Source organism: Pygocentrus nattereri, chromosome 8 (genome assembly GCF_015220715.1).
Source record: "Pygocentrus nattereri isolate fPygNat1 chromosome 8, fPygNat1.pri, whole genome shotgun sequence".
Classification (NCBI taxonomy): Eukaryota; Metazoa; Chordata; class Actinopteri; order Characiformes; family Serrasalmidae; genus Pygocentrus; species Pygocentrus nattereri.
In genome coordinates, this window is record NC_051218.1 from 11,249,633 (window position 1) to 11,266,637 (window position 17,005).

The window sequence follows — 17,005 nt, forward strand, 5'->3', positions numbered from 1 at the left end:
GTGTAGCATAGTGGCTAACAAACTTTTCTTTATATAGCAGTGTTGAAAACTGCTGAAATATTTTGTTCAAGGCTGTTAATGGCACTGGATAAGCATGGCAACTAAACCCAGGGGGATTTTTACTCCTCTTCCTGTTAGGCTATTTTCCATGCCCTAGAACTCATCCAGGGTATATTTTTGGCCAATTACCCACTTGCTATTGCAAATATAACACAAACTCCTCTTATGCTTCTTCTGTGTGATCTAACTGTTTATGATGTATACTTCTCATTAAAATGACAAACATATTTCAGTGATTACTATGGAAAAATGTAATTTGTCTTGGTTGGTCAAGGCCAGTGGTCACCAACCCCAGAATTTAGTTCCAACCTTCATCAACATTACTGCTCCCTCCTTAACTAACACTAATGCATCTGATCCAGCCAATCAAGGGCTTCTGAGGAAGTTAATTAGCTGTAGCTGGTATGGCAGGTTGTGGTTGGAGGTAGACTCAGCATGAAAGTAGATCTCCAGGACCAGGGGCCGGATGCATGAGAGTGTCTTAAGAAAAATCTTAAATGTGCTTTTTTTTTTTTTTTTTTTTTTTTTTTTTTTTTTTTTTTTTTTTTTTGGTTAACTTCATTCTTAAGAAAAAAAGTTAAAAAAAAAAATTTATTCTTTAAATAATTTCTTGGGAATTCTTGTTTATTTTTTTTTTATGTTTTCTTAACTTCATAGCCTCCCACTTGTCTTAGGCTGTAAAAGCTGATAGGGTAAGCATCTTAATTCATAAAACACAGGCATTGCCACTGCTGCTCTTGCCTTTTCTCACCACTTGCTTTCTGCGGTCACCCCACAATTAGCGAATTCTTCAGCAATGATTATTTTTCTTGTTAGTTATTTCTTCTGCCATTACCTCTCGTTCTTGTTTATTTTTTTTTAAATGCTTGATTTTGTTTTTCCTCTATTTTGCTGTCCTCAGATTACAGCTAAATAACGGAAATAAGTTCATACAAATTCACAATGTATCCTTAGTCACTTATGGGAAGTTGTAAAATGCAACATGGACTACATAAAGAAATAATTAAGACTACTCTAAGTGAATATTTGAGAACAAAAGTTTTTTCAAAAATTGTATTTAAGAACATTCTTATAAACGTCTTAGTTTTTGTCTTAAGAGCCTTTGCAAGTTTGGCTCTGCCCATTCATGCTCAAGTTCATAGCATGTTCGCTTGGCTTCACCTGAACGTTCTGCTCTTCTGGAGTATGACAAATAGGTCAGATATATTTTGCAATATTGGTCAAATCTAATCCACTGTACTAAAGGAATTATCTGCTGGTGCCAATACGCTTCTGAGATCAGTCTCTTGGTATGAGCCTTCATCAGAGAGAGTCTGAAAGTTTAATTGTATGATTTTATATTTGTGTATATATCTAAACATATATGTATATAAAACATAACTGTTTCATGCTTAATACATATGTACAGTATGGTGTACTACACTGTTTATAGTTTAAATAGGGTGGTTTGATGGAATATCATATTACTCATTTACTCACTTTGTATTTTTTTTTTCTTTTTCTTTGGGCTTCATGTTTAGACCAATAGATCTACATATGATTTATGGCATACTCATCTGAAATCATTTGACTAACACCATGATCAGCTTATATTTCTAGACTAGACAAGTCCAGCCAAACATTTAGCGTGCCGCTCCATCCAGTATACGCATTATTTTGTCTTCCCATGTTGATAGTTTAACTCTTTAGTGTTCCAGCAGCCTGACTCTTAGTGGCTTTAGACTGTGGACTGCCACATTTGCCCTGCTGTGTGCCATAGCATGGTAGTGACAGGTGGGAGTAGATCGATTTACTGCATGTAATCCCACTCACCTTAAACCACAGAGCGGCCTCCTCATTGCTCCGTTTCCCACTAATCTCTTGGGACGCTACATGCCACACAGAGCTCCTGTTCTGTTCTGCTTTTGTCCTTGCTTGCGCCATGTATGAAAATAGAGGATCAGTAACATCATGAACTAGTGAAGTCAAGTCAATGTCAAAGGGTGTGTATGTGTGTGTGTGTGTGTCTATATATATATATATATATATATATATATATATATATATATATATATATATATATATATATATATATATATATATATATACATACACATACATGGCGCAATATTTGTGTATGTATGTATGTATGTATGTATGTATGTATGTATATATATATATATATATATATATATATATATATATATATATATATATATATATATATATATATATATATATATATATATATATATATATATATATACTGTGAGATGGTCAAAAACCAAGAGGATCTAAGAGACCTAAATGAAGAATATAAATGAGGTAGAACTGAAAATGAATGGGTTGCCAATATAAGCCAATATAACATGATGCATATTAAAAGGCCAGAGAGAAAAACAGTGCTGGTTCTGATGTTGTGGTTGTTTTATTGTGTGCTTCTTGTTGTGTTCCAAGTAGAAATCGGGAAAAATATTTGATATTAATTGCCAGAGGTAGTTATTGCATTCTTGATTACTTTGGGATAGAATGATGGAACTAATATACAACTGTGCCCAACTGCCGGGCAAGGAGTTCTTTTCAGGTTGATTGTTTGTATGAAAGGATATCATTTTAGCAGAATGATAATTGGATTTTCTTATTTGTGAATTGCTTTGCTAATGCAAGTGAAACAAAACAAGATTACATTCTTGTGTTAACTTGGCCGTAAGGTTTACATTTTAATAAAGGACAAGTGAAAATAATTATTTTAAGCAAAGTCAATATAACAGGATTGTAAAGCGAGATATTATTTGTAATAGAGGTTCTCATAATTATTTGGTCCTTAGGGACCCCCAGCCAAATTCAGTTTTTGTTTTTGATGTAGCTCCAGATGCTTTAGAGCGTGTTGTCCAGTTTCCATACCAACTGGGATTGGAGAGTAGCAAATAAGCAAAGACCAGAAAAAGGTGTTTCAGAGCTAGACTGCATCTTATATTCAGATGAAATTTGGTTGAGATTGAGACATTGGTAATCAGGTTTCTGCCATTTCTCTAGTGCTCAATGTTTGCTGCTTGTTGTAATAATGAAATATGGCATGTCTTAATCAGTGTTTCCCACCTTGAACTTCAGTTTCATCAATTTTCATGCTATAAAATGGTGGTTCACAAACCGGCCATCAGGTGCCCCTAGAAGATTTTTATTTTTTTTTGCCCAGTCCCATCTTTCAGCACATAGAGACAGAGCAAAAACATGGACCCTCTGGGACTCATTTGAGAGGTTTTGATTAGTTTTCTCTTTGCTAGCAGTACCATCTAGGTGTTCATTGCTCTTGTTTGTTCAGATGTGTTGAGAGTAGTGATGTGCAAATGTGAATAATTGGGTGGTCCCTGCAGGTCTACGTTAGGAAACACTGGTCAGATACATGATAGTTAGGTCACAAGTGACTGTCCAATTTATGAGAAAATAGTTTACTTGTAAGGCTACGGTCTCACATCCATGAATGCAAATCTCAAATTTTTATTCTTAAAAAAAGTTTGTTTCACAAAATATTGGTGCACTATGCTGTGTCATCACAGCAACAGCCAACACTGGATTTGGCTATGTGTTTAGAATGCACTGTCCAGTGTCTAACAGCCTCCTCAAATTAAAGACCAGAGTGTTGATTTTGCAGGCTGACATTTAAAACGCCTACCAAGCCTAACCAAAGCCTAATAACATCAGACATCTAAAAGGCATGCATATTGCAACAGAAGTTCTCCTGAATGCTATATATATATATATATATATATATATATATATATAAAGTGTGTGTGTGTGTGTGTGTGTGTGTGTGTGTGTGTGTGTGTGTGTGTGTGTGTGTGTGTGTATATCCATAACCAACTCATTGTCATTTCCCTAAGTATATATTCCCTGTGTGTGTGTGTGTGTGTGTGTGTATGTATATATATATATATATATATATAATTTTTTTTTTTTTTTTTTTTTAAACACATCACTGTATCGGCTGCTCCATGGCGCTTATTTTTATAAAATGGCACAGAACAGTTTCACTGCTTTTTTCTTGCAAGACACTCTCGTGGCTGAAAATGTGGTCTAAGTGGAAAACTGAATGCTTTTTCGAAATAGAATTTCAGGTCAGCTGTACATCAACTGTAGAATACTCTGTTACAAACCTTAATATTCATGCTAACTGAAGTTTCAATACTTTTTGCGATATCACGATATCAGTCACTACTTATCTAAGAGGAATTTCTTTTGGTGCTGCTCAAACACACAAAAAATATACACTCATATACGAAGCATACATAATCTTAAAATGACAAACCATGACAAAATGAACAAGGTTAAGATTGTGGAGTTCAAAAGTCTGATAGCAGATAGGTACTGTTACTAAACCAACATGTTCTACATAAGATTGCCAGTAGGGAGCTTTTTAAAGTGCTGGATCTGAACTGTCTTCATAGATTTTTTTAATGCTTTCTTTTCCATCCTTTTGCCATAGATAGAAGCAACAGATGGAAGTTCTCAACCATTGATTTTAGAGCCAGTGTGCACCACTTTGTCTAGCTGCGCACTCTCATAGGTCATCATACTGCCATACCAGACACGTACAGAGGTCAATATATCCTTCACAATAGCTCTGTAAACGCATATCAAACAGTATCTAGTCACAAAGTTCTTGAGCTGTCTTGTAAAGAAAAGCCTTTCATAAGCTTTTGCCAATGTGCTGACCAGTGTTGCTCTCCCACCTAAGAGATGATCTGATAGTTGTCCCTAGGAACCCAAAGGAGGCAACAGTCTCCACCTCCTCACATAAACACAGCCCACTGCCTCTCTGTTTAAGCGACACCCACACTGCACAAAATCCACATGTCTAACTCCATAAAAATGTGGGTTTTGTGAAGTGTGGGTATGTAGCACAAATTGCTGCATCACTGACTTGTTAGTGTTTGACATTATGTTTTGAAGCAAGCTGCACATTTATACAGTGCAGCAGGGCATTTGGAACATATTAACACATAGATATCTGATTATTTGAGATTGGTATTGAGTTCAATTATCGGTGTGTATCATATTTTTGTTATGACTGAACTGGGGGAAAAGTTTCAACTGTATTCAAATAGGGGCCCAAATAATGAGAGCAAAGAGTTTGAGGCACTGACCGGAGGGTGAGTTGTCTTATGGTTTTTCCAGATTCTGCAGGTTTTCTCTCACTCAGTCTCCACCACTGACTTGATGTAGCCTATTTAGTAATAAAGGACTGACTAAACAATATTGTCTATCAATTATAGAAAAGTCTGTTTCTTAGCTGTTCCTCTTTGCTTGTCAGAAAAGAGATTTAAGAACTTCTCAAAGTATTCTTATGGTATATCATTTTGCTGGTCAGTGAATTAGTGGGTGTTGGACTTGCTGGGGGGAAAAAAATCATACATGCATCGTGGATCTCAGGGCTGGAATTGTCTGAAAGCTGTCCTTATATCAAAGCAGCACACTTTACTCACTGGATGTAAAATAAAAAAACTAATAGACTGCATTTCTGATCCTTCTCATGATGAAATCCAGGTGACAGATTGCCTGTACCAGCTGTGAGCTGCTTGTTTGTGCAGTATTATTTAAACAGTGATCATATTTGAAGTGATCAGTGCAGACATTCAAAATTATGCCACTCTTTGTCTACAGTGTTCCTTATATTGTGTACTCATAAAGAAATTGATTTTACAGTGGATGCTCTTTGACATAGTTTTTCTTTATTTCTCCTCTCCAGGGTTAAGTGGTCAAGCTGAGGACATTGAAAGAAGAAAAGAAGAATTTGGAAAGAATTTCATACCTCCTAAAAAGCCAAAAACATTCCTTCAGTTAGTTTGGGAAGCATTGCAAGATGTGACTCTAATTATTTTGGAAGTTGCCGCCATAATATCCTTAGGCCTTTCATTCTATAGACCTCCTGATACAGAAAGAGAAAGTGAGTACTCCAGACATTTTAAGCATGTCGAATATGTCGCATAATTCTCTTTACATTGCTACTATTGTGGATAATAGTGGTGATATAAGGTTTAAAATGGCCCACTTGTCTTATTCCTGCTGTGGTCCCTTTAATAGCCTTTGTTGTGCCACAGTGCAGTTGTTAGCAAGACATTATAATGTGTGAGCTTTAACACGCAACTGTGACGGTTTGTTGGGAGTTTTGGGATGCATTTAACAGCCCATAGCTGGTAGTGTCATGTCAGGCTTCATGCTCAGACCCTGTCTGTTAATTTTAGTGCAAGTATTTAAAATGGTTAATCTGTGCTTTTTTTTTTTTCTTTTTTCTTAAAACACTTTAAAATCTTTAAAATTTGATGCTATGATGCTATGGCAGATTTTTTTCTTTTTCATTTTTTAATAACTTGCGTGAAAAGAATGTGTCATAATGTACTACGTGATGAGAACTGACTCATCGGACCACTGATGCACACCCTGCTTACTTTTCTTCTGGACAACCTTTATACAAATGTGCTGAGCAGCGACCAATCAAATTGTTATATGGCTGACTGGTCACGGCCTAATTCAAGCTACATGTCAAGTTTTCATATTCAAACACACATTTAGCAGGAAACGAAGGGGAAAAAAACTTTTGCTCAAAATGTGAGAGATTTTATTTTTAATTTTTTTTAAAGAAACAATAAAATAAATATTTATATATAATATAATATTTTGTGGGGCGGCACGGTGGCGTGGTGGGTAGCGCTGTCTCCTCACAGCAAGGAGGGCCTGGGTTCGATTTCCCTGCCGGGTGACCGGGGTCCTCTCTGTGTGGAGTTTGCATGTTCTCCCCGTGTCTGCATGGGTTTCCTCCGGGTTCTCCGGTTTCCTCCCACAGTCCAAAGACCCTGACGGAGAAGCGGCTTAGAAAATGGATGGATGGATAATATTTTGTTGGCCACTAATATTGCTTGTGTTTTAGCGACACACCCCCAGCTCAGCCAACAGCTGGTCTGGGAAGCAACTTGGCTCGACGTAATGAAAATTCAGTGTTAACTTGCTACTTGTTACTGCAGATTTTGAAAATGCATCCAGATGCATGTGTACATCCATAACTACTTGTGGACCTGACTGCATATCTAAATAACATATAAAAATACACCTAAACCCTAAAACGAGGACACTAAAATCTTTACTATGGTGAATTCATTGTGACGTTCAAGTTATTTATTTATTTTAATTATTTTAAAAAATTCTGAATGCAGTCCCCCTAGCATAGGGTTGTAAAATCACTGACCTCAGATTTTTATTTTTTTTTTAATTTTTTTTTTTTGTTCAGGAAACAATGCAATCAAATCAAATCAAAGTTGAACACTATTCTGTTGGATTATTTTGGATTATTTAGAATCACTACTTTCTATTTATTTATTTAAAATTGATGCTGTTGAATCTTCACCTTCAGAGTGAAACAGCTCATTTGCATCTTGTATGTTGACTGTGATCTCCTCTGCAGACTGTGGAAGAGCTGCTGGAGGAGTGGAGGATGAGGGCGAAGCAGAGGCCGGCTGGATTGAAGGTGCCGCTATCCTCTTATCTGTCATCTGTGTGGTGCTCGTCACTGCCTTTAATGACTGGAGCAAAGAAAAGCAGTTCCGTGGCTTGCAGAGTCGCATCGAACAGGAGCAAAAGTTCACAGTGATCCGTGGAGCCCAGGTCATTCAGATTCCTGTGGCTGAGATGGTGGTTGGAGACATTGCTCAAGTGAAATATGGTAAATATGGTCTTTTCCCCCTTCATCTCAGATATTGAATATATGTGATGGCTCACTCACGAGGCTTTGTTCATTTAACAGATATTGTTATTACAAACTGAACAAACGATTCTTACACCAAGTTGTCAGTTTATTAGGCACACCTACGTTGTATCTACATTCACTGAGCATTTTTTCAGAAACACCTACTATATAGGTGCACTTTGTAGGTTTACAGTTACTGACTATAGCACATTTGCTGCTGCGTAATTCATCGGCCCCCCTCTACCCTGTCCATCAATTTAAAGGGACCACCACTGACCAGACTGGCACAAGTGATTCAGACACAGCAGTGTTGCAAACAATACACTAACTGACTAAGAGAGAGAAAATAGAGAATTTATTCATTTTGGATAGGGAAACAGTCTTATAACCACTCGCCATGTCACATTCTTGTGATGAAGACAAAAACAAACTTTTTAAAAACTGATATTTTCCTATATTTTAGTATGTTTAAAATGCTATTAAAAATCAGGTTTTCCCTGCTTTAATTTGACAGTTTTATTTGATATGATTGTTAAAAGCACATTAAAACTCTTTGCTTCATCAACCCCTGCTTTACAGAAGCTACTCCTTACTTTGTTATTCCTGCACTGTGGCTTCTGTACATGGTGGTATATGTGGCAGTAATGTTAGTCATTCTTTAATGGAATGCTCATAGCATAAGAGGTTATGCACAAAATCAGATTCCTAAATAACCGTGATGTGTTCAGTGAAAAATTACATTTCCAAATGCACTTGGCACAAAACAATTTCTGATGGACTGTCAAAAGTCTTATTTTCTTAAATATTCATATAAATGAGTCCTTGCAATTAGAAATGGTACGTTTTAATACTGTTTCTAAAAATAATCATTGGCATGGCATTGTTGGATGCCCTTTATTTAAAATAAGGGGGTCACTTTAAATAAAGAATGGTTTGGTTTCTCAAATTAAAACCATGTGCAAAATAAGGCATGATAATTGATCATCTAAAGGAGGGTGAATTTGTTGATATGTTTATTTGAGCCCCTACATTTAAAAAAAAATGTTGAAATCAAATAACAAAACAATGTTAATGAACACATTTTTACTCAGTGGGTATTAACTCATTTTTGTTGATTTTGCTCATTCAAAATCTTGAGAAAATAATGTATTATTTTGTCCCAATGAGTCACAGTTAGAACCTGAAATGGAGAGAGAATTTTGAAGCTATACCCGTGTTCATTTGCTTGGAGATTCTGAGTAGATAACCTGAAATTATCCACCCCCACCAGCACAAAGTGTTGGCAGACTGTCTGCCCATACAGTTCATCTTTTTTTCAGCACAATCAGTGTTGGTTGTCAGAAGGGGGCTGCATGAGTCATTGCATTCTTACAAAGTACAACTATATGGTAGGATATGGTAGATGTGCCTAACAAAAAAATCTTTAGGGCCAATGTAGTACTGTAGCACTGTGACCTTGTTTTTGTCTGCCTATCCAACCACAACAGACTTGTCTTTTTGTGTCTCTGCATCCTGTTTTGACTGATTGAAAGCCCTTATTTTGGCTTGTGAAGCAAAGCTTCTGTGTTGTGTCTGAGGCTGACCATCTGGCTTGTACATCCAGGTGACCTCCTTCCTGCTGACGGAGTGCTAATCCAAGGCAACGATCTGAAAATTGACGAGAGCTCCCTCACAGGAGAGTCGGATCATGTCAGAAAGACCCTGGAGAAAGATCCCATGCTGCTTTCAGGTTTCACCTCATTTACATTTTGTCTGGATGGGCAACAATAGTACAAAGTAAAATAAATACAGATAATACACAGTACAATTAACAGATATTACCTCCAAGACAATAACAATAATACAGTTCAAGCAAGACAATACAATGAAGGAAACATACAGTAATTGAATCAAATGTGAGAACAACTGTTCTAATTTACATACTGGAAATGTGCTGATATTCAGTAATAAGATATGCCACTACATTTCAACACACATGATATTATTTATCATGGACACTTTGAAATGTTGCATTGCAGTTTCATCAGACTGTTTAGCTCTGATTTTGCAGTCCGACTACGCCGATGCCATTTTTTTTCTTTGATGTTGGGACATTAAGACATGATGCCCATTAAGATTAACACAAAAGAAAAAGGATTCCAGAAATGAATGTAGAATGCTGTGCTGTTATACAAAGTGCCATCAGAAAATTAATAAAATTTAATGGCAACTCGAGCATTAGTTTAAATACCTGTTTTTTTTTTTTTTTTGTATCATAACTACTGTCTTACTGGTTTAGGCACTCATGTGATGGAGGGTTCAGGGAGGATTCTGGTTACTGCTGTGGGTGTAAACTCTCAGACTGGAATCATCTTTACCCTCCTCGGCAGCGGAGATGATGATGGTGAAAGTGACGATGAAAAAGAAGAAAAGGAGATCAAAAAGAGAGAGAAGGAAGAAAAGAAGAAGGAAAAAGAGAGGAAAAAGAAGGAAAAGAAAGAAAAGAAGGGCAAGAAAAGTAAGACTGCTGATGAACTCGCACTTTCTCATGCTTCCTCACTGCTAATATCATATCTAATCCTCCACAGATCTGAATAGCAGCAGTACAAAAGTTTTTTTTTTTTAAATTAAAAATTGACTTTAGTCTCCACATTTTGTATAAACTTCACTAGCTTCAGAAAGTGATTGATCATGTCTTATGTTATAAACCTGACAAATATAAATTTTTGTGATCAATGCCGATTTTAAAAAGCTATGAATTCTGAAAATCACCTGACAGAACTTAATATGTATATGGTCAAAAATTGAACAACCTCAATGTCCTGTTTGTCACGTTTAGGAAGGTGCACATGAGTGACCAAAATGCCAGTTCAGCTACTAATCTCCTGGTTTTGCAAGAAGTGCGTGCACAGAGTGTACACTATCCTATTAAATCAATCCCATATGGCATTCCTGCTTTCATCGTACTGCATCTGACTTCATACTTTTTAACCTGAAGCACATTGCAGTCATGCCTTTAAATGGAATTGGTTATGACATGTCCACAAGGTATTTTAGATGCACCGATATGAGTTATATATAATATCAGACAATATCAGATATGATGGACATAAAATTCTGAAGAAGTCAGAGGCCACCCTTTATTTGTTTAATTTCCATTTCTATTCAGCCATTAAGTACAAGGTGTTCATTTTTAGATGATATTTAGGTGATGGATTAGAAATAAGATGATTCACTTGTGTAAGGAAGAGAAAAATAAATCAGAAAACATGAACTTCCAAAACTGGAGCTTAAAAAATATTAAAATGTGCCAGAAATGTGTCTCTTAATAATCATACAAGAAAAACCGTGCTTACGCTCCCTTAATTTTAAGCATGTCCATCCTTCCTCTGTGAGAAGACAACACTATTGGGTCTGAAAGCATGGGTAGCTGTCAAGAAGCCCTTACTGAGAAAAATAGACAGCAAAAGAAAGTGTCAAATCAAGTGAAGAAGCTGCTGATGTTCAGAACAATGGACTGCTATTGTGCTCTTCTGAAGTACAATAAATACACTATGAACATTTGGTTTGAAATATTGGTCAAATCTCAACACATCTGCACTGTTTTAAGCAAATATAATTCCAATAATAATAATTTTTATTTATGTATTTATATCGAGGTCACTTTACAGAAAACAAGAAAAACTTTACAAAATGTTGCGAATCTCTAGTCATTTGCATGTGCTTTGTTAATATTCCTTTTGTGCTACAACCTCACTCTCCAGTTCACTAATAGTGATTTGTGTAGTATATATTATGAGCTTCTGCTCCCAACTTGGGTCTCACAAAATGACGTAATGTATAAACGAGAAACGTAGAGCGGTTTTCTCCTGTAATGCTCAGTACAAATGAAACTTGGGTTGATTAGAAGCCATCAGATACAGACAAGCTAGATATTTAGTTTAGTTTCTGTGCCAGTACACTACACAGCCGCATCCTTCAACCAATTTTGTCTGCATTAGTGTCTCATGTGTGAATGTACAAATTTGTTCCCCAACAGACAAAAAGCAGGATGGATCAGACAAAAAGAAGGGTAAGTGCTGTACAACACACACATCTGGTTTTCTGACTGGAGTCTGGTGTAGCTGGAGACACTAGCTGTGTATACTCTAGGCTGCTTGGTTTAATGAGTTTGGGTGTGTGTGTATACATGTGTATACTTTTTGACATATGGTGTCTTCAATGTCTTGTTAAGGGTGAGAGCCATATGGTGTGCTGCAGAGGCCTAAAGGGCAGGTGCTCTTCTATAGCGATTAGAAACAAGGAGATTACAGGCCCCTATTATGCAGTTTTCCCAGACACACAGATAACATGCACATTGGTTTCTTCTTTCATAGTGCCAGTCATCCATTTGCAGGGCCTGCGCTGGTTGTGGGGTGTGTATTTGCTTGATGTGGCAGGATGTTTAGTTTAAAATGGTAGTGTATGAATTGGCTTAGGATAAACCTCAGCCAGGCTAGAGTAATCCCTAGCCTGGGATTAAGGAGTGTGAGCACACCACACCACAGAAAGCCACCTCCTAATATCATATCTAAGCCACTTGCACCACAGAGTTGCTCATACCTCCTCATATCTGAAAAGCAGTGGTTTATAATATAAAAGCTACTTGTGAGATATATAAAATGCAGGCTGATGTTAGTTTTTTTTTTTTTTTTTTTTTTTGACATGTTAATTTGTTATGTAATAAATCTATCAAAGATGCAAGTGTTACATGTAAACTGAATAGGACCAGGCAAATATGAATATTTTGTAAATGATACCAATTTTAAGAAGCTAAAAATGTCAAAGATCAGTGTTACTGGCAGTATAATTTTAAATGGTGAAAAACTGAACAGTAGTTTAAGGTAAACAGTGCTGTACTGACTGACGGCCATTTACCAGTTGTCACAATTCGGGTTGACAGCAAAAGCTCTCCAAGTATTTTAGGTATCAATGTAAGTGATATTAATATTGAAGTGCAGGGGCGGAGTTTACCAAACATCATTATTGTGCTGTTTTTGGTGCTTAGCTCAGATCAGCTTCCTTCATAGAAAGCTATCTTTGTCATTTGTTACATAATTTTATGACACATTTGTATTAATTTTTTTTTTTTTTTTTTTAATGTAATAGAAGTGAGCAATTGCCAACAGTGAACTAAGCAATTATCTACTGGATTTTCAACAAAAGACTGCTAAATCTGCCAAGCCTCAACATTGATATTATTGGCCGACTGATATTATTGGCCAACTGACACAATGGTTGGACCCGAAAATCGCATACTTCATATTATGTACAGTATGTGGCATTGGATGTAACCAGATGGCCAGATGTAATCAAAGATGGCATCACCTTGGAGCGCTTGAGCTCCCAGAAAGAAGACCTTTGCACAGCTTCCTTTTTGAAACATTGATGTATTTAGTTGTGAAATGTGGTATTTTACAGCATACAAGTTGTGTGTTTTGGTGTGTTCATTGAGAAGACACTGATTTCATCACTGATGCTGGGATTTGTCGTCCAGGTAAGGATGGAACTGGTGTGGATACCGAGCCGCTCAGCAGCGAGGACGGGATTGATGGAGAGGTGAAGAAGAAAAGCAGTCTACCAAAGAAAGAGAAATCCGTACTTCAGGGGAAGCTCACCAAACTAGCTGTACAAATCGGCAAAGCAGGTTCGAAAGGGACATTGATAACTTGTTGTATGAAATGTTTATTGTATTTAATCACTTGTATCAGAGATGTTGCCATGGTCCTGCAGTTGTTTCTGAATGGCTCTTTTAATACACATAAATGTGTTTTTACTCGCCAGGCCTTTTCATGTCAGCCATCACAGTCATCATCTTGGTGGTGCTCTTTTTCGTGGACACGTTCTGGATTCAGGGGCTTCCATGGATCAAAGACTGCACCCCCATCTACATCCAGTTCTTTGTCAAGTTCTTCATCATAGGAGTCACTGTGCTGGTTGTCGCTGTGCCTGAGGGACTTCCCCTCGCTGTCACCATCTCATTGGCCTACTCTGTCAAAGTACGAGTTTGTGAGTTAATGCATGTGGACATGTGGTAAATGGCAGGGGGTAATGAAGACTACCTGCCTTGTAAAAATGCATAAAGCGCTGGATCCAAAAACATGAGGGAGGATGTCTGAGCTAGCGTTCTCTCTTGATTTTATATGCAGTTGATAGGAGAGGGAGGAGAAATTATATTATTATATACAGATACAGGAAAACAAGAGCGTTGTCTTTCAAATTAATCATACTTAATATGACCAGGACATGAACAAAGATAAAAAGGGTTTACATTGTAAATTCGTTGCTTCCATTTGATTTCAGGTTCACTGTAAATATTCAGCTGAACAGACGTGTTTTGGCACTTGGCCTTCCTTGTACACATACGCATATACCAAAGCGATCCATTAAATGATGCTCTGTAAATGCCACTGTGACTCTACAGCTAGACTGATCAGGCATGTAATGCTAGATGAACTGTTTTCTTGGATATTTCTTTTTTTGTATTACAGTGGGTTATAGCTGTCCTCTCGATTTTTGTCTTATAGAAAATGATGAAAGACAACAACCTGGTCAGACACCTGGATGCATGTGAGACGATGGGCAATGCCACTGCTATCTGCTCAGATAAGACTGGCACTTTAACCATGAACAGAATGACGGTGGTGCAGGTGTATGTGGGAGACAGACACTACAGGAAGGTTCCTGAGCCTGAAATGATTCCAGGCAAGATCATGGACCTGCTGATCACAGGCATCAGTGTTAACTGTGCATACACCACCAAGATCATGGTGAGAATAATGTATAATACAGTGTTTTATGTCTGAATGGCCTTTGAAAAATTAAATGCATTCTATAATGTCAAGATATTTAAAAAATTAAAGTATAAAAAATGTAATAAACTACTGTTCAAAAGTCAGGCCATCATTCATTTATTTAATTTTCAGTCAAAATAACTTAAGTACAAGCTGTTCATTTATTAGGAGATATTCCTAAGGAGAGTAGATATAAGATAATCCACTGGCATAAGGAAGAGCAAAGTCAAAAAACAGAAATTTTAAGTCTGGAGTTTAAAAAAATTACAAACAAAAAGATAAAAATTGGATTTCTAACAAGTACATATGAACACAAAGTAAATGATGTAAAATGCATCCAAATCCAACTTTTAATACAATTTGCCAAAGCTTTCTATGAATGACTCTATGCAAAATCTGAGCTAAGCATCAAAAACCAGTGCAATCATGAAGTCTAGGAAGCTCAACCCCCTGTGCACAGTTGTTACTCTCCATTTTTCCTCCATTTTGCTGTGAATCTGAAAGGATGTGTAGCTGTGAAGAAGCTGTTACTCAGAAAAGGAAACTGAGAAATTTGTCACAGAGCAGTGGGTAACCACCCGAGAGTCCAGACCTCAGCATCACTGAATGTGTTTGGGATTGCTTGGATCGTGCAGCAGAAAATGCAACCAACTTTTGAGATGTAAAAAATATCCCTACTGATGTCTTTGGGAAAACTGAAAGCACTTCTTCCATGTATATTGGCTTCTTTTTCCATGACGCTGAAAAAGGAATAGCCTGTACTCATTGGGCATCTCGACTAGAATGTAAATAAATGAGTGATCTATGACTTTTGCACAGTGTTGTAAGTTTGCAGTGAATGAGTTAGTTTGTACTGATTAAACATCTTCTGAAAACACAATGGATTGAAACTACAGTAAAAGTCAAGTTGTTGAGTTAATGAATGAATCTCTACTTTTTTGTGTTTGTAGTCCCCCGAGAGGGAAGGTGGTCTACCCCGTCAAGTGGGGAACAAAACTGAATGTGCCTTGCTGGGGTTTGCCCTTGACCTACGCAGAGACTACCAAATCATCCGCAGTGAATATCCTGAAGAGAAGCTCTTCAAAGTATACACCTTCAACTCTGTCAGAAAATCCATGAGCACAGTGCTGAAAAATTATGATGGAAGCTACCGAATGTTCAGCAAAGGAGCCTCTGAAATTCTCCTGAAGAAGTAAGTTTTTAATTAAGCAGTTAAGTTGTTGAAAGAGCATGCTGGACTAAAACCAGAGTTGAATACATGTCATGTTATGCCGTATTTTATAGCGTAGCATTGTGTTCTACAGCCTCAATGGTTTGACAGAATTCACAATTTTTATTGTTTTTTTTTTGCTCAAAACACTTCACTACACCAAATGCTGCTTTAATTTATCATTTATAATTGATGTTGTTTTTGGAACATAATATATTGTTAAGTGTAGAAGGTTTACACTAATGGTCTTCTTCAGTGTGTGAATGTGTTCACACTACCTTAGATCGGTTGATTTGTTTGTTGAAACTCTTTGCTCTACATTTGCTCTGTATGTTTGCAGGTGTTGTAAAATCTTGACAGCAAGCGGTGAACCTAAATTCTTCAAGCCCAGAGATCGAGATGACTTGATGAAGATGGTGATTGAGCCAATGGCTTCAGAGGGCCTGAGGACCATATGTCTGGCCTATAGGGACTTCCCAGCCTCAGAGGGGGAACCGGACTGGGACAACGAAACCGACATCCTTACAGGTCTCACCTGCATTTGTGTGGTGGGCATCGAAGACCCTGTACGGCCAGAGGTGAGTTCTTCAGAATCGAGCTTGTGTGTGAAGTGCACCATTCAGCAGTGCGACAGGTAACAAATGCTGAAGTAAAAAGAATGCCATGTGGCAGTACCACCTACAGTGTTTGGTTTTTAAAATGTAGTTATATTATGATTTCCTGCTTAAGGCTTTGCATTAGTGATTTTACTGAGCTTTGCTCAGTAAAACTATGCTTTGCGTGGCTAATTGCTCTATTTACTATCTATGTATGCCTTATTTTACAATAAACAATGTAAAGTACAAAGTACAGTTTTTGGTGCTAGTAATAACAATTCTTCCACAAGCTTTTGCTGGAGTTGCCAAGCAATATTATGATTAAAGATTCTGTGAACAGAAAAATATTTTAATGACTTGGCACATTAATACAGATTTCTACTGATGTGTTTACTCTTACTGCACTTTATAATGTCTATTTTATCATCTCTATTTAGCATATAGGTGCATTTTATAGTTCTACAATTACAGACTGTAGTCCTTCTGTTTCTTTGCATAATTTATCACACCTTTACTCAGTTCATCAGTGGTCAGGACCACCACAGAGCAGTTCTTATTTTAGGGGTGGATCATTCTCAGCATTCAGTGACACTGACGTGGGACTGATGAG

The 17,005-nt window shown here is 37.1% G+C and overlaps 1 protein-coding gene across 1 annotated transcript in view; it reads left to right on the plus strand.

Annotated features, from left to right (window-relative positions):
• LOC108419124 (plasma membrane calcium-transporting ATPase 1-like) overlaps nt 1-17,005 on the plus strand; it is a 39,991-nt gene that overhangs the window by 8,200 nt on the left and 14,786 nt on the right. The window contains exons 3-12 of the mRNA XM_017690241.2: nt 5,786-5,983; nt 7,496-7,753; nt 9,381-9,506; nt 10,056-10,274; nt 11,796-11,828; nt 13,293-13,442; nt 13,580-13,794; nt 14,323-14,565; nt 15,540-15,781; nt 16,140-16,377. Coding sequence (XP_017545730.2) covers nt 5,786-5,983; nt 7,496-7,753; nt 9,381-9,506; nt 10,056-10,274; nt 11,796-11,828; nt 13,293-13,442; nt 13,580-13,794; nt 14,323-14,565; nt 15,540-15,781; nt 16,140-16,377 — 1,922 coding nt within the window. The remainder of the gene's footprint in view (nt 1-5,785; nt 5,984-7,495; nt 7,754-9,380; nt 9,507-10,055; nt 10,275-11,795; nt 11,829-13,292; nt 13,443-13,579; nt 13,795-14,322; nt 14,566-15,539; nt 15,782-16,139; nt 16,378-17,005) is intronic.